Source organism: Lacerta agilis, chromosome 4 (genome assembly GCF_009819535.1).
Source record: "Lacerta agilis isolate rLacAgi1 chromosome 4, rLacAgi1.pri, whole genome shotgun sequence".
NCBI lineage: Eukaryota > Metazoa > Chordata > Lepidosauria > Squamata > Lacertidae > Lacerta > Lacerta agilis.
In genome coordinates this window covers 30,493,999-30,509,481 of record NC_046315.1, presented here as the reverse complement: position 1 = coordinate 30,509,481, position 15,483 = coordinate 30,493,999, and the positions used below count along the sequence as shown (strand labels likewise).

Below are 15,483 nucleotides of genomic sequence, written 5' to 3'. Positions count from 1 at the left end.
TAATCTTAAAAAAAAACCTTCTTTATTTTTTCTAATAGGTCCTGCATAAACGGAGCCATAAAGATCATTGCTATCGGATAGACACGGAGGTGGTGACACACGATGTACCTTACCACGATTACTTCTACACCGTGTATAGTTATTGTATTGTTCGCATGTCCAGCCAGAAGTGCAGACTACGGTGAGGCATTTTGCATTGTTAAATGGGGAAACTGGAGGCAGTCAAAAACGACTGCACTCAGTATGGTAAAACTGGTTCTTCAGCACAAATTTCTTTTGCACAAATTCCCTTCTCTGTTTACTTTGGTAGTTGGAAAACGATCTGTTGACAGAAACAGGCGTTTACTTGTTTCTTTGCTTCTATTTTTGCCAGGGGATTGAACATACCTATAAACATGTGAGCTTTCTCCAACTGCCTTTTCAGTAGAGTTCATCATCAAGTTACAGCTGGCAGTGTAATCTATAATAGCCTTTTAAAGCCAGTGTGTGTGTGCACTCGAAAGTACAGTACTGTGTTCAGCATAGAGCTGTTAAGTGACCAAGTGTTCTATGCATTTCCTCCTTTTGGCTACCGGCATGGGTGAAGGAGGTGTTACCTAGTGACCATGCCTTTGCCTCATGTACACAGCTTGCTGTTTTGAGCTGCAATGACTGACAGAATTGCTCTCGTAGTGGGTGAAAAAGCATGCCTCTGTCCTTAATGTTCCTTGTATTGCAGTCAGTTGCTAACCTTACTGTTCTTTTTGCTGCAGGATCTCCTCAGATGTGAAATACAGAAAGCAACCATGGGGGCTTGTCAAGAATATAATAGAGAAAAATACATGGGGTGGGATAGGAGAAAACTTTAAGCAACTTGGTAAGTGCTGTGTCTCCTCCTTGCTGATGATTCCAAATTGCATCCATAGCTGTGATATTTGATAGCACTGCATAGTTCTACATGGTGGTGAGATTTGCAGGATTTTCACAAGAATGATGCTTAAGAACAGTCTTGGACCTTCCCAGCTTTTAGAAGCAGTTTAAAGACTGTTTCTCAACTTTATTTATTACCTTTTGGTAGCCTTCCAGCAGATGTGTCTGCTCTTGAACACTGCATGTGGAGGTGACCCATCAGGTACTATTGGATGATAAGGTCAAAAATGGAGCACCAAAACTCGGCATTAAGCTGTTCATTTGTCCTTCATAGTATACCTACATTGCATCATTAGAACACTGTTATTTCACTTTTAACCAACTGTTTGTGATAACCTGGAAGTAGGGCAGTAGCAGAACCTTTTTAGGCTCTGATAAATTATTCCCCATGTACCGCAGTAAAGCATTACTTGTTGCAGGTAGACCGGCCTGCTCATTTTTATGTGTACAGTACTAATAAACTGCCTTGTGAATGCAGCCTTACTCACTGTTGGTTTCCCCATTCCCTTTTTAAATAAGGCCAGCACCTGATACTGTTTTACTCGTTTGTCTCTCCATATGACTTCTTGAATGTAACATTTGGGTTTCCCCATGCATCATGTGTTTCCTCACCCCCCCCCCCAGTCAAAGGCCACTAAATATCCTGGGAAATGTCAGTATAGAGTGTTGTGAATTTCTGAGTTAAAATAAAATGAAAACTGAGTAAGAAATAGGATGTTGTTCCATTACAGAATCAGAATTGCTAATGGAAGAATATGAAATGAACAAACCTGTAGAGGATCCAGTGAAACTTGGTGTTTTGAGAAGGAGGAGGTGGACTTTACAAAGGAATGTGGGAGAGATACTTCCTAAACGTTCTTCACAGTACTCTTCAGGGGAGACAGGTGCACCTCCCCGTGGTGATGGAGGTGGGTACTACAAGTAGGAGTATTTGTTTTGACCGTTAACTTAAGCCAAAGAAATTTCAGGGATGTGCTCGCGTGAGAGCCGTGTGTTATATAGCACCTCTGCATAGCTCATTCAATTTCCTTGCCTCTCCGAATATGGCATCTCTGAGGTACATGCAGGTGGGTACAGTCAACACAAGGGTGGTGGTGTTGCAGCTCACACACAGCTCCTATGCAAAGTTGTGCCTTTTCCCGCAGGTACTGTCTCTAGTGCTTCCCGGTCCAGTGCTATAGTGCTGAACTGTTGGTGTAGGAAGTGGCTACACAGAGATACCTTTGGAATTATTATTTTTTGAAATAATTTTTGTTTGGTTTTACAAATATAAAATTATAACAATACAAAATGGATATCCATATTTGGAAATTCCTCCGAATCTCTGTACTTCCCACCTTCCCTGTGGGTCCTATTGTCTTCCTTTTCAACTGCATATTATTCAATAATCCATATTTTAAGTTGCTCCATTTTGTCCATAATATTTGCTACATCACAAGCGTTATTGCAATCCTGCTAATGTTTTCATCTGCTTACAATGGTCTCCCGGATAGGTTAAAAATTTAACCCAATTTTTATTAAAGTTTTGGTCTTCTTGGTTCCTGAGCTTTCTGGTCAGTTTTGCCATTTCGGCATATTCCAAACAGCTTAATTTACCATTCTTCCCTCGTAAAGACTTTGTCTTCTTTCCATCTCTGGGCTAATAACATTCATGCGGCTGTCGCTGTATACATAAAAAGTATTTTCTAGTCCTTTGGGATATTGGTACCTACAATTCCTAATAGAAAGCTTCTGGGGTTTTTTTTTGGTAAAAGTTACTTTAAACATTATTTTTCAGTTCATTATGAAAGAATGCTTTTATTACCTTACATGCCCATCACATATGATAAAAGGTGCCTTATTTTTCTTTTGGAAATTTATTTAAGATTAGCTACTCGTTTTTACAAAGCATCCTAATGGTAAATACAGTGTATTTTATTTTACTTTGCAAAGAATTTGGTTCACATTTCAGAACTTCTCAGATTCATTAGTCTTCAGCTGCTTAATGTGTGCTTACATCTGCCTTGTAGGATCTGTCCAAAATATGCAGATTTCAGGACAGGGGTGATTGGACCAGCTTTTTTCCCCCTTTGCAGTTTGCACAACAGTGTATTTGAGATTTATGTTCCAAATGTCATTCACAAGACACTATTGGATGACTTTCATTATTTATGCCTATGTATGTATTAGTGTTTTCCTTCCATCTTCTTACCATCTAAACCTTCTTCTGAAATCAGACTTAGTTCCATTTAATTTATGGGATATTGAAACTCATCTTGTTGCACAATTGCCCTTTCAAAATTCCATATGCTAGTCAATTGCATATGATCATGTACTGGCTGATTTAGAAGAGAAATGACTATTTTGAGGAACATATGGCACAGTTTAGTGTTCCAAGAAGGGTGAATGAACTAAACGAAGCAACTTTAAATGAGTCTAAACTGCTAATGCATAGCTTCATTCAAGGAAAGATAATACAGAGAAAAACAATACTGTAGAGTGTGCTGTAGAAACCTTAAAACTGTTTGATCCCTTTCATTATTTTAGTGGTTTTAAGATGCCTTCTAGATTTTTTAATCAGTCCACTCATCGGTGCTCCAGCTTTTCAGATGAGAGTGTTTGTGTCAATACATACACTGCACTTATAATGCATACCTGTATGCCAGAACACGAAATCTGAATTTTTAAAAAGGTTTTACTCAGTGTTATACTAAGTGACGTGGGGAGGGAGTGGCAATTCAGTTTCAGGGAAAATGTATACACTCTTAACTTTAATCTCATCCCTTACCCTTAGTACTCAAATATTTGTCAAGATAATGGCTATTTGTTTTAATGGCCATGGAGATGAAAGAGCTCATGAAGTGTAGTGGAAACTGGTGATGCTACGTTCCGGGATCAAGAAAAACCTAAATTGACAAGTGAAAGAGAGCATTCAGTGCTGAAACCAGTAGGAGAACACTTCAATCTCCCAGGACATTCTATACAAGATCTCAAAGTAGCTGTCTTAATACAAAGGAATTTCAGAAATAGACTGGAAAGAGAAGTTGCTGAATTGCAACTCATTACCAAACTCAAAACCATGGCGAGACCTGGCCTGAACAAAGACATTGGATTCTTATCTCATTATACATGACAAAACTATCTTTAGCCATTTCACCCCTTGCTTTTTCCTTTAGGACTTATTGCAGTCGTTAACAGTCATCAACAGGTTTTCCACACCCATCAGCCAATCACCCATTCCTACCACCCTTCTGAGTAATACCCCTCCTCACTCCCTCACTATATTTAAGGGTCTGGTGACATCTGTTTCAGTGTATCTGAAGAAGTGTGCATGCACACGAAAGCTCATACCAAGAACAAACTTAGTTGGTCTCTAAGGTGCTACTGGAAGGATTTTTGTATTTATTTTATTCAGTGCTGATGTCATTCTGTAAGTCTAGTGTGTGCTTCATACCTCACCTTATCTTTAGGATGGCAATCAGATGATAAGCCCAACTGCTAATGCCATCGGTGTGTTCTGATCTAATGCCTAACCTAGTTTGCTACCCTGGTTTGTATGCAAGCACCAGCCCTAGTTTGCCTATTTGGACCAAAAAGGCAAAATATGGTTTGCTGCAAATAACAAAAAGGAGGAGGATATATTGGTGTGCAAGTGAGGAGGAGTATGTTGACCAGCCAGAGGCTTACCAGCACTAGTTGTAGAACACAAAAGTATAGAAATATCCTATGTGGGTATCACATGATTTCCTGGTTCTGATCTGTGAAATCTTGATGAGTGTGTTGCCTATGGAATTTATCTTTGGTCATAAATTTCTTTCTGTAAATGATGCATGTTTTACTTTTCCTGGTCTCCACATGCATCAGGATATATTGGAATGCTGCTTGGGATGATTAGATGGTTTTTCTAAGTCAGTGTCCTAAAGTAGCTTCCTTTACCGCCACCTCTGTTAGTGAATTGTGCACTTGTGTGGTATCAGAACTGTGTGTAGGTCTCATCAGCTGTAACTTGTGGAAGAGGTTGCACAGGGGCCTCATTGTGTAAACATGACAGAGAAAAACCAGCTTACCGGGACGTAGGCTGGAATTGTGAGCAAAGGCAAGTAGAAGAATGGGCAGTGGACAGGTATGTGCACATGACGGAAACAATCTATATGCAGCAGCCATCATAGTAGAATCCTGAGATTAATGCAAGACTATTCTTACACTAAAAGTCTGCCTATTACATTGTAGTGGTGGATGTTTCAGGCCCTTTACAACTCTGGAAGAGCTTCCAATGCAACAAGAATATCTGCCTACTTCTTGCTGTGCATGTCAAATAAACACACTCTACATTAAATTTGTATTTTGAATCCATACATGACCAGCATCTTTCAATTCAGACAAGAACCAGAACTGCTCCACCATTGAGAAGGGGAGGGGGGGAGTCTTCAGAAAAGATGCACGTTCAGGTGAAGTTAATCTAGTAGTTTAAGAAGATGGATACAGTGGACTTAATAGTTGCTTCTCTTGCCTTATAGGACCAAAAAGGAATGCTACAAATAAGACCATCACCATCATAGTGGTAATGAGCATCTTGTAAGTACTTTCTTGGCATTTCATTTGACTTCATTGGCAAAACATATTGGGGGAAACATTTTTCCCTGGTGGCATCTGAGTGAATTTCATGGAGGTTGATTTTGCAGAAGGGAGCTTTCCTAAACCATTGTCAAATTAATCCGAGATTGCTCACATTTTTAACATGCAGGATACTGACATATAGGTGCAAGTGATGAATTGGCTTCAGAGGAAACATATCCTGGTCACATACACATAATCCTTTGCTGGTTTGGCAGGTGGAGACAGGGAGTCATCCGGACTCCCAGAATCTTTCTGTAAGAGTATAGGGCAGCCTTCCTCAACAGATGGTGCCCTCCAAATGTTTGGGGGAGGATTGCTTGGAGCTAGTCCAAAACCCATGGAAGACGCTAGCTTGAGGAAAGCTGGATCAATGAAAGTCAGGGACCCTCTCCTATCCTCTTATTTTCATCCCAGTGTGTCTCCATGCAGCTCCAGCCCCGCCCCCCCTTGCTAATGATTTTCAAATATATTGTGACTGTATGCGCAGCAGGAATGGGGGAAGAATTCAATTCAGTTTGCATTTAAAATGGAATCTCCCTAATCCACACCTTCTGAAACAATCTGAGAACTGAAACACAGCCATTCCTCAAAATTCAAACTGCTTAATATCTTACAGTGCATTTGTCCAGCTAAGTAACAGGTGCAAAAATGCATATACTGGAAAAAGTGTGAATTAAAATGCATATATTCATGAAAATAACATACAAAAATGTAGTATGTTAAGGGAAAGCACTCTGCAAAAAATGTGAAGATTAGGACAAAATGTATATTAGTATAAAATGGTATGCCGGGATGAAAGTGGCGCTGTGGTCTAAACCACAGAACCTAGGGCTTGCCGATCGGAAGGTTGGCGGTTCGAATCCCTGCAATGGGGTGAGCTCCCGTTGTTTGGTCCCAGCTCCTGCCAACCTAGCAGTTCGAAAGCACATGAAAGTGCAAGTAGATAAATAGGTACCGCTCCGGCGGGAAGGTAAACGGCATTTCCGTGCACTGCTCTGGTTTGCCAGAAGCGGCTTAGCCATGCTGGCCACATGACCCCGAAGTTGTCTGTGGACAAAAGCCGGCTCCCTTGGCCTATAGAGCGAGATGAGCACCGCAACCCCAGAGTCATCCGTGACTGGACCTAACGGTCAGGGGTACCTTTACCTTTATAAAATGGTATAATATACAAGCATGTATAATGGGGGAAATTTGCAATAAGATTCTGCTGAACTTTCATGAGGGCATTTTTTTGGTAGGAGTTCACAGACTGATGTGGAAATGTGGTGAACTGAATTTAAGACTGGAAAATGAGAACCCTAAATTCACAGTTTCCCTAATCTGCAGTGAAATATCTCCACATTATTCATATACTAAAGTTAGCATATCTAAAAGACTAATATAAATGGGGACTGCAAAGCATTCCAAAAGCAGTTACCTTAGGTTTCAGTAAAATAGCTTGAATTGCTGGATTTGGCTAACTCCTCTGAGAATTTGACTTGCAGGAAACAGGGCAAATATAATTTTATAACCTGCCCTTCTTCAAGAAGGATCAGGTTGGCTTAATGGGAGGGATATCCCATGCTATCATGGCAACAACTTTGTGCGGTAGAGGTTAAGATGACAGCTTGTGACTAGCCTTGATCTCCCTGGTCTAACGTAGCTTGAACAATGCCAACACTCTCTCATGCTAGCTCTCTTTTCAATACACATTTTAAAATGAGAATATTGTAATTTATTTTGCCCAGTGAAAAGTCTTAACCACCTTGCCAAGGTTGTCATGAAGATGATCTTTCCTCTCTTATCTTATATGTTTCCCCCCCCACTGCTGTAGTCTCTGTAGCAGGGCTGGGGAATTTGTGGTGTTGTACTACAGCTTCCATTGGCCCTGACCATTGGGCATAGTGGCTAGGGCTGATGGGATCTGGAGCCCAGCAGCCATCTGGAGGGCCACAGTTTCCCCATCCTTGCTGTTTAGCCTCTTAACTACTGTGATGCTATAAACAAGAAACAGGAAAAGTGATTTAAAAAACAGTCTGGTTTTTCTGTATTGTATTTTGATATTTGTTGGAGGCCGCCCAGAGTGGCTGGGGAGACCTGGCCAGATGGGCGGGGTATAAATAATAAATTATTATTATTATTATTATTATTATTTCTTTCTTTCTTTCTTTGCAGCTTGCTCCTACTGGTTTTCCTAAATGTAACATTGTTCCTCAAACTGTCTAAGATTGAACATGCAGCTCAGTCATTTTACCGTGTTCAGCTTCAGGAAGAAGGATCTGTAAAGTGAGTGGATTTCTCCCCACCTCACCCTCATGCTCAACTATGCCTCATCAGTCAAATACAAGATACCAAAACAAAACAAAAAGTTTTGCTGACTTCACAATACAGAGCTGGTTTAGAGGCTAAGAGGGCCAGGAAGCACCAACTTCAAATCTCACTTTAGACACCAATGCATTAGGTGGCTTTCGGGGAAGCTGCTCAGCCTTTGTTTTATGACAGGAATGGGGAATATTTTTCAGTACAAAGGCTGCATTCTCCTATGCAGGCATGTCCAACAGGTAGATCGTGATCTACTGGTAGATCACTGGACGTCTGTGGTAGATCACTGGTAGATCATTGGCTTCCCCCAAAGAAGCTGAACAACTGTGGCTCCCCTAAAGAAAACTCAACATTTTACCTCCTCCCTGAAAAAGTAAACAACTTTGACCCAACCCCCCCCCATTGACCTTCCTCCTTCCTAAAAACCCCAAAAAGGGGGTAGATCACTGCCAGTTTTTAACTCTGTGAGTAGATCACAGTCTCTTGGGAGTTGGCCACCCCTGTCCTATGGGGAATAGAGGCAAAAGTGGGTGCAGAAACAAATACAATTCATACATTTGTACAGTAGGTAAATTCAGAGGTGTCTATAAACACTGTCCAGGAAATTAAGACATTATTACAATTCAATTCAAGGACACAGTCCAGCCATGCAAGAGCACCTGAGGAGGGCAGGGGTGTAGCAGAGAGGGGGCTGTTGGGGTGATTACCCAAGGTGCATTGGGGGGCGGCGCTGCTCACGTTGCCCTCCCCGAGCCAGCCCTGTGGTGTTTTGCAAGGCTGGGATGTGATCAGAAAGCATGTACATAGATCATGGCAGTAATGTGTTAATTAGGCCAAAGCAAAGAATGGGACTACGTTCTTTAATTACTGTAAGGCAGCTACTTAGCCCTGCATTTTCTCTTCTCAGTTTAGCCCTTAATGTGGCATCAAGAGAAAAAACTCACCAGCAGGACAAAGATCAAGTCCAGCATGTGAAAGGAGTGCTGAGGGACTCCATAGCGCTGCTTGAACAGGTGGGTGTTGCTGTTTCTTACTATTATTTGGCCCCCGTACATGTGAAAATGAAACGTGGGATGTGTGAAAAAATTAGAGTTTGAGTGCTTTGCTAATAAAAGAATTAATAAATCACTGCCGAATTTGGATGCTATGGCCTCAGGCTTTCAGGTATTAACTAGTGAGAATGGGATACAAAAGACTGATTGAGATTGCTTGAGAAAGAGAATATTAATATTCAAGAAAGCTTGAGATACTTCCATTGCTGCTACGAATACTTAAGAACTAAGGAAGCTTTGAAGTTTAAGATTTGCCACAATGTATGTTTGTGGCATGTGTGCTAATGAAATGGAACAATAGTAAAGGTGACCAAGAGACTGTAATTAAAAAGAACTTTCTTTGCATCCCAGTAAAACTTACAAAGGAAACGTATCTTTAAAAACTATATTATTTAAAGAATTGCAAGTTCTACTGAATGAAGCTCAGCAACCTCACACACACATTTCAGATTTGGTACGATGTAGATTAGAGAATGGGCCTAATTCTTTTATGTATGAAAGTAGAGATGAGAAAACCCATGCCACTCTGTTGACTGTAGGTACTTCAGAGCAGATTCTGCTGCTGCTGCTGATGCAATCATAGAATCTTAGAGTTAGAAGAGACCAACTCTAGTCCAAATCCCTGCAATGCAGGAATCTCAGCTAAAGCATCCATGACAGATGGCCAATCAATAGACAGTTTTACAGATGATTATGCTTGTTGTTACATGTTACATACAACTGGGGGTTCTCAGGTTGCCACTAGGACATCTCTAAGTGGGTTGTCTTCCTTCTAGTTCATTTCTGGTATTTGATTTAAGTAGATCTCCGTTGACTTGTTGTTTGGGTTCCCCTCCCTTAAAATACAGTTGCAGTTCATCTTTAGTAAGCACTCTGTTAGTACATAACTATTAGTGTGGGGCAGGATCGGCGACACAAAGCAGCATTTTTGGGCAGCCTCCCAAGTACCAAGTGAAGCTGATGCTATTTACACTCAGGGCCGGTGCGTCCATTTAGGCGAACTAGGCAGTTGCCTAGGGCGCCAAAATGGAGGGGGCACTGGCCAGCCTGCCCCCCACCCCCCAATGCCGCTCCGCCAGCGGCAGAGTGGCGGGGGAGGGGGAGCAGCCCGAAATTGGGCTTCTCCGCCCCCTCCGCCAGCGGCACAGTGGCGGGGAGGGGGGAGCAGCCCGAAATCGGGCTTCTCTGCAGGGCCGGTGCTAGGGATTGGCCGGGGGGGCGCCAGAAGGTGATCTCGCCTAGGGCGCAAAAAACCCTAGCACCGGCCCTATTTACACTGCTGCCCTGACACCCATTTTCCAGAGCCCAGTGAACACTGGGTCACTGACATTTTAGTTGCCCACAATCAACCAAAACTGACATTACCACTCAGTCACATTTTAAGCAGTTACAGTGGCCGCCATCTGGCATTCATTTTCGGTACCCAAATACCTACCTGTCTGGTGGAAATAAATATGAAGAGAATAGACCACGTAATACCATGGAGACACCGACAAAGGAAGGCAGCCCATGTTGAGGGTCCCCTCAAATCTGGAGCTGGTTCTGCTGAAAAGTAATTAGATCTCTTTTTAGAAACAATTCACTGCCTAATTCTTCTGGGATTTTATTTCTGTAGCTGAAGAATTCCCTTTCTATGCTCCAAAGTAGCTTTGATCACCTAAACAAGACGGACAGTAGGAAGCCTGAAAGCTGATGTCACCAAAGGACAATGAAGATATTTTGTATTGAATGTGAAGCTGCTTATTTTTCTCATATTTCTGCTCACAACCACTTGCACACCTTAGAAATATATCTATAAAATGTGTTCGTTTTTAAAGCCATTAGCCTGTGAATTCTCCTGATCCACTTGACATCTTCTTTTGAGCAGTTTCCTGAACTGTGAATACCTGGTGTGAATGAGTAAGAACATTGTGTGGTCTGGTAAATTATGTGATATGCAAATTGTAGGGGAAGAATTCAGCAAGCAATGTGATCTGTAAAAAAGTAAAAGTAAATTGGACTCATATCTGATGGGAAAATCATTAACATTATGAAGGATGCAGCATAGATTATCTTGTGGAGGTTGTAACACCAGAAGTTCTCCATATGGTCTTTTTCCATATTCATGCAACAATTATTCAAAAGTAAGCAATTTTAAAGGTCTGTACATATGTTCTAGAAAATTATTTATAAATCTGAATTTTGAACATACTGATTGTTTTGTTTGTGTGGGTCTTCTGCTGTACGAGTCAAAGCAATTCTACCTCTTTCTACCACTGTCATTTCAGCTCTCAGGATTTCTCAGGAATTGTCCTTATATGTCAGAGAATTATATTCAAAAAATGGCCAGTCCCTGAATATTTTTTTAAAGGCAGCCAATGCATTAATCTTACTTCCATGCTGAGTCCATTGAGACTTTTTCTGATTTTAACATTTTACAGTCTTCAGGCCTGGGAATCCACTTGTCTTTTGGTTGTGTTATATCTATTTTGTAGCACAGACTAAGACCTTAACTGTGTGACATGAGACGGGAATCACCTTTATCTGCTAGAGTTAAGAACATGCTTGTAAGCCATTGAAGAACAATAGGCTTTCTATAGTATACATCTGGAAGAGTAGAACGAAGTAGAATGGTAGTGTGGCACAAATAAAATTCTGCATGTGCTGGATATGACTGTCTGTTAAATGGAAGTGACCACATTTGTGACTTCTATTTTGGGTTTTTTATTTCCACTTGACGTACATCAAAAGTGCCTTTATCCCTGTTTGTATAGGAAACCAGCTTTAGCAGATGCACCTACCCAGGCTTAAAAAAAAACCAAGTAAGAAGTACTGTTTATGTACAGTGCAGACAGAAATGTGCTGGAGCAATTTGTGTCAAACTACTACATGTTTTTGTAGTATGTGTATCTTTTTAAAAGCATAGGCATTGAAGTTATAAATTACTAGTCAGAGTAGACATAAATGAAGGCCGTTTCTGTGATGTCTCTTTACTTCTGATGTATTGTGTGCTTTTTGTACTTGAAAGGAACACCACACTGATAATTTTATATGATAAGAAAATGAAGTTGAAGATTCTGTATATAATACCTGGAGAATTATGTTAACCTTTCTGTGAATAAATATGAGAGGATCCATTAAAGTTGCCAGGAGGTTTGCTGTACATAAGAAGAGGCTGCAGAATGAGGCCAGTGGCCCATCTCTTCCAGCATTCTGTTCTCATAGTGACCAAACCATGGGAAGCTCAAAAGCAGGACCTGAGTGCAACAGCACACTGCCAACTTGTGATTTCCAGCAACTAGTATTCAGAGATGTACTGCCTCTCACAGGAGAGGCAGAATATACCCTCCATGAATTTGTCTAATCTATTTTTCAAGCCATCCAAGTTGGTGGCCCTTACTGCCTCTTGTGGAAGCAAATTCCATAGTTTAGCTGTGCACTGTGTAAAGAACTACCGTACTTTCTTTTATCTGTCCTGAATAGGGCCGACTCACCTAGAAAGCAGGGTGAAGCAGCTGCCTCAGGTGGTAGAAGCCCCTGAAGCAATGCCCCCATGGGTGCCCCACCCACCCTGCAGAGAAGCAGCACTGGTTGCCAGTGAGATCTGAGAAGATTTCGCTGAAATTTCATGAGATCTCATGGAGCACAAGAGATCTTGCCATAAATCGGCAATGATTCCAGCGTGGCTTCTCTGCTAGTGGTAGGTGGTGCAGTGGTGATGCCGGCATGGTGGGAGGCACGGCAGAGTGGGCCGGCACTTCCCATTTTACCTCGGGTGGCAAAACAGGATATTGATACATTTAAGGATTTTTTAAAATGTGTTTAGCAATGTGCTCAAATTCTTCTTTAGCATCTCTTATTGGCTGGTAGCATTTCTTTCACCAAAGTTTGCATTGCTTTTCCTTCTCCTCATTTGGAAAACTTTCGTTTTCCAAAAGAAGTCTTCTTGCCTGTAATAGCTTCATGATTTTATGTAACTTCCTCAAGGTGGGAGCTTGGAAATGCGAAGCACAACAGCCACCTGTCATTGGAATAGCATAGTTATTATGGCTGTGATTCTAAACATGGTTACTAGCAAGCACTGAATTCAGTGGGACTTAACCTCCGAGTAAACATAGGATTTCACTGCATACCTAAAAATCAAACAAAATTCACCGAATAAAATACAAAAAAAGCTATTAAATGACTCTCAGGCCAACCACCTTTTATGTTTTGGGGTAGAGACCAAGCTAAATTAAAAACCAGGGCAGTTGACAAACTGGAATGAAATCAAATGAGCTGTTAAAGGCAAGCAAAAAGAATTGGGGTAGGGGGTGGGGAATGGAAAGTATGATGGTAAAGGAAAAGCAAGTGCTTCCTGTGGAATACCAGTATAACTGTACAGAGAATATATTGGGATGTTTTAGGAAACCTGGTTCTTGCTTGAAACAGTCATATAAATGAAGCTTCCGTCTGTCCTAGAGAACATTATTGAGTACACCAATCCTGAATTTCTTGAACACAAGCCCTACTGTGTAGAGCCAGGTGACAAGGTTCTATATTTCATCCAAACTGAAGGGATGTCTTGTATTACAAACAGGTGAAGGGAGGAAGCATGAGTCACTTGCATTTCCCCTTTTGCCTTCTGCTTTGCAATATGAGAAGTTGGTCAGTGCTAATCTATTCCAGTTATTTACTGTAGGTCATTACTGGCTTGGAAGTATCCATGATGCATACCGATCAGCACTGGCAACACTTGTGTTCATGCAGTCCAGTGCTGGTACTGTACTGACACATACACCATCAGGACAAATGGCAGCTCAATTACCTGCTTAGGGGAAAAAAAGGTTTGCAATTAGTATTTTTTGTTTTGCAAATTCAGAGCTGTTAGTCCTGTGATGAAAGGAAAATGCAAAAGGAGCAAGTCATAATAACTACAAATGCACAATTCTTGCCAGACCTTTAAAAAAAAAGTGGAGGGGGGAGACATTTCATAACATGGAAATTAAAAAACATCTATCCTACAGTGAGAGAGCCAGTGTGATGTAGTGGTTAGTGTTGGACTACTAGGATCTGGGGGACCAGGGTTCAAATTGCTGTTAAGCCATGAAACTCACTGGGTGACCTTGGACCAGTCACAGTGTTTCCGCATAACCTACCTCGCAGGGTTGTTCTGAGGATAAAATGTGGAGGAAGAGAATTATACCACCTCCAGCTCTTTGGGGGAAAGGTAGGATATACTGTAAATGTGGCAAATGCACTGCATGTCACAGCATTTATTTCCAAGGCTTCAGACAAAGGACTTTCTCAGACTAACCTGGAGATGCCAGGGATTGAACGTGGGGCCTTCTGAATGGGAAAGCAGATGCTCTATCACTAAGCTATGGCTCTGCTGCTTGAAATTAAATGGCATATTACAAAGGTGGCTGTTAAAATTGTGCAAATTCTGCTGTCAGCACCAGAAAAAAGGGGGAGCACGGAAGGAGTAAAGCTTATTTTTGTGTGGGTGAGCTTTGCCTCACACATTCCTGAAAGAGAAATAATGATGTATTTCATATTAACACTCAGTTCCTAAACACAGTTTCTCTGAAATAAGTCCTAGTATGATTTTGATGGAAGTTCTTTTTCCCAACCCATGTATGCCAACCAACAGATATGAAGTGAGACCAAGAACTGCTGATATATATAATAAATGAGATGCATTCTGAGTATGTGAAAAGTGTTTTTTTTTTCCTTTTAAGTGAATATAGGGGTTCAGCTACATTGTGGGGGAGGGGGCCAGCCACTTTTGAGAGGCCATTTTGACCCCTCCTTTTTTGTAAATTTGTTTTTCAAATATTTGAACGTCCAAACGCGTGATAGGATCATTTGAGTCTGTAATCAGCACAGCACCTGATACTTCTAAAGCTAGCATTGAAACATCTTTGCTATATCATATACCTATTCATATTAATCCACTTACAGGTGGGTAATTCATATTAATCCAGTAGTTCTCAAAGGGAGGGGTGCACTGGTGCGGCAGGAAAGGGTGGCAAGTGTTTGAGGAAGATTCAAGGACAGTAACATTTAAACAATGCAGTATAGTATAATATCAAAATAATTGTTTTACACTTTCTGAATGCTCCATATTCATATTATAAAGTAGTTGCGTTCCGCTTAGATCATTGCCCACTGTACCCCTGACAACTTCCTCTTCTGTGCCTGGCAGTGTTGCCTGTTTTGTTAAGGACTTGTATTGATAGGTTAAATGACTGGCGATTTCAGCCTTTGTGAAGTGGCGTAGCTTGTTATCCTAAACATAACCCAGCAGTGTTTGGCACAGTTTTGTCAAACCTTCATCAATTCTAAATTTTACCAGTTTCAGAAATTATGGGCAACTTGCACCACACTCTGGTACCCAAAACCTGCAGCATGCCCAAGCCAAGCATTGGATTCAATGATTCGATTTGCTTCTGGAGGTATAGGTGCCTAATTTGGGGTGTCCCAAAGCTGATTGTTGGGTGCCCGGTTCCTTTTATTTCTATGACTCTTGTCACAAGGGTGGGATACTTCAGGATCTTGCATTGTCAAAGGATCACTTCATATTGGGATGGAGCACGTGTCATGAAATTCTACTCAGTAGTGATTCAGAGTAGATATCAGTGTATGGTTAGCAGAGTAAAAAATA

General features: G+C 41.2%; 1 protein-coding gene across 1 annotated transcript in view; it reads left to right on the top strand.

Moving 5' to 3' along the window:
- The window catches only part of GRAMD1C (GRAM domain containing 1C), a 60,039-nt gene extending 48,991 nt beyond the window's left edge, over positions 1-11,048 (top strand). The window contains 7 exon segments of the mRNA XM_033146550.1: positions 39-181; positions 753-856; positions 1,641-1,817; positions 5,406-5,463; positions 7,660-7,770; positions 8,714-8,819; positions 10,474-11,048. Coding sequence (XP_033002441.1) covers positions 39-181; positions 753-856; positions 1,641-1,817; positions 5,406-5,463; positions 7,660-7,770; positions 8,714-8,819; positions 10,474-10,551 — 777 coding nt within the window. The 3' untranslated portion in view covers positions 10,552-11,048.
- The last annotated feature ends 4,435 nt before the right edge of the window (positions 11,049-15,483 follow it).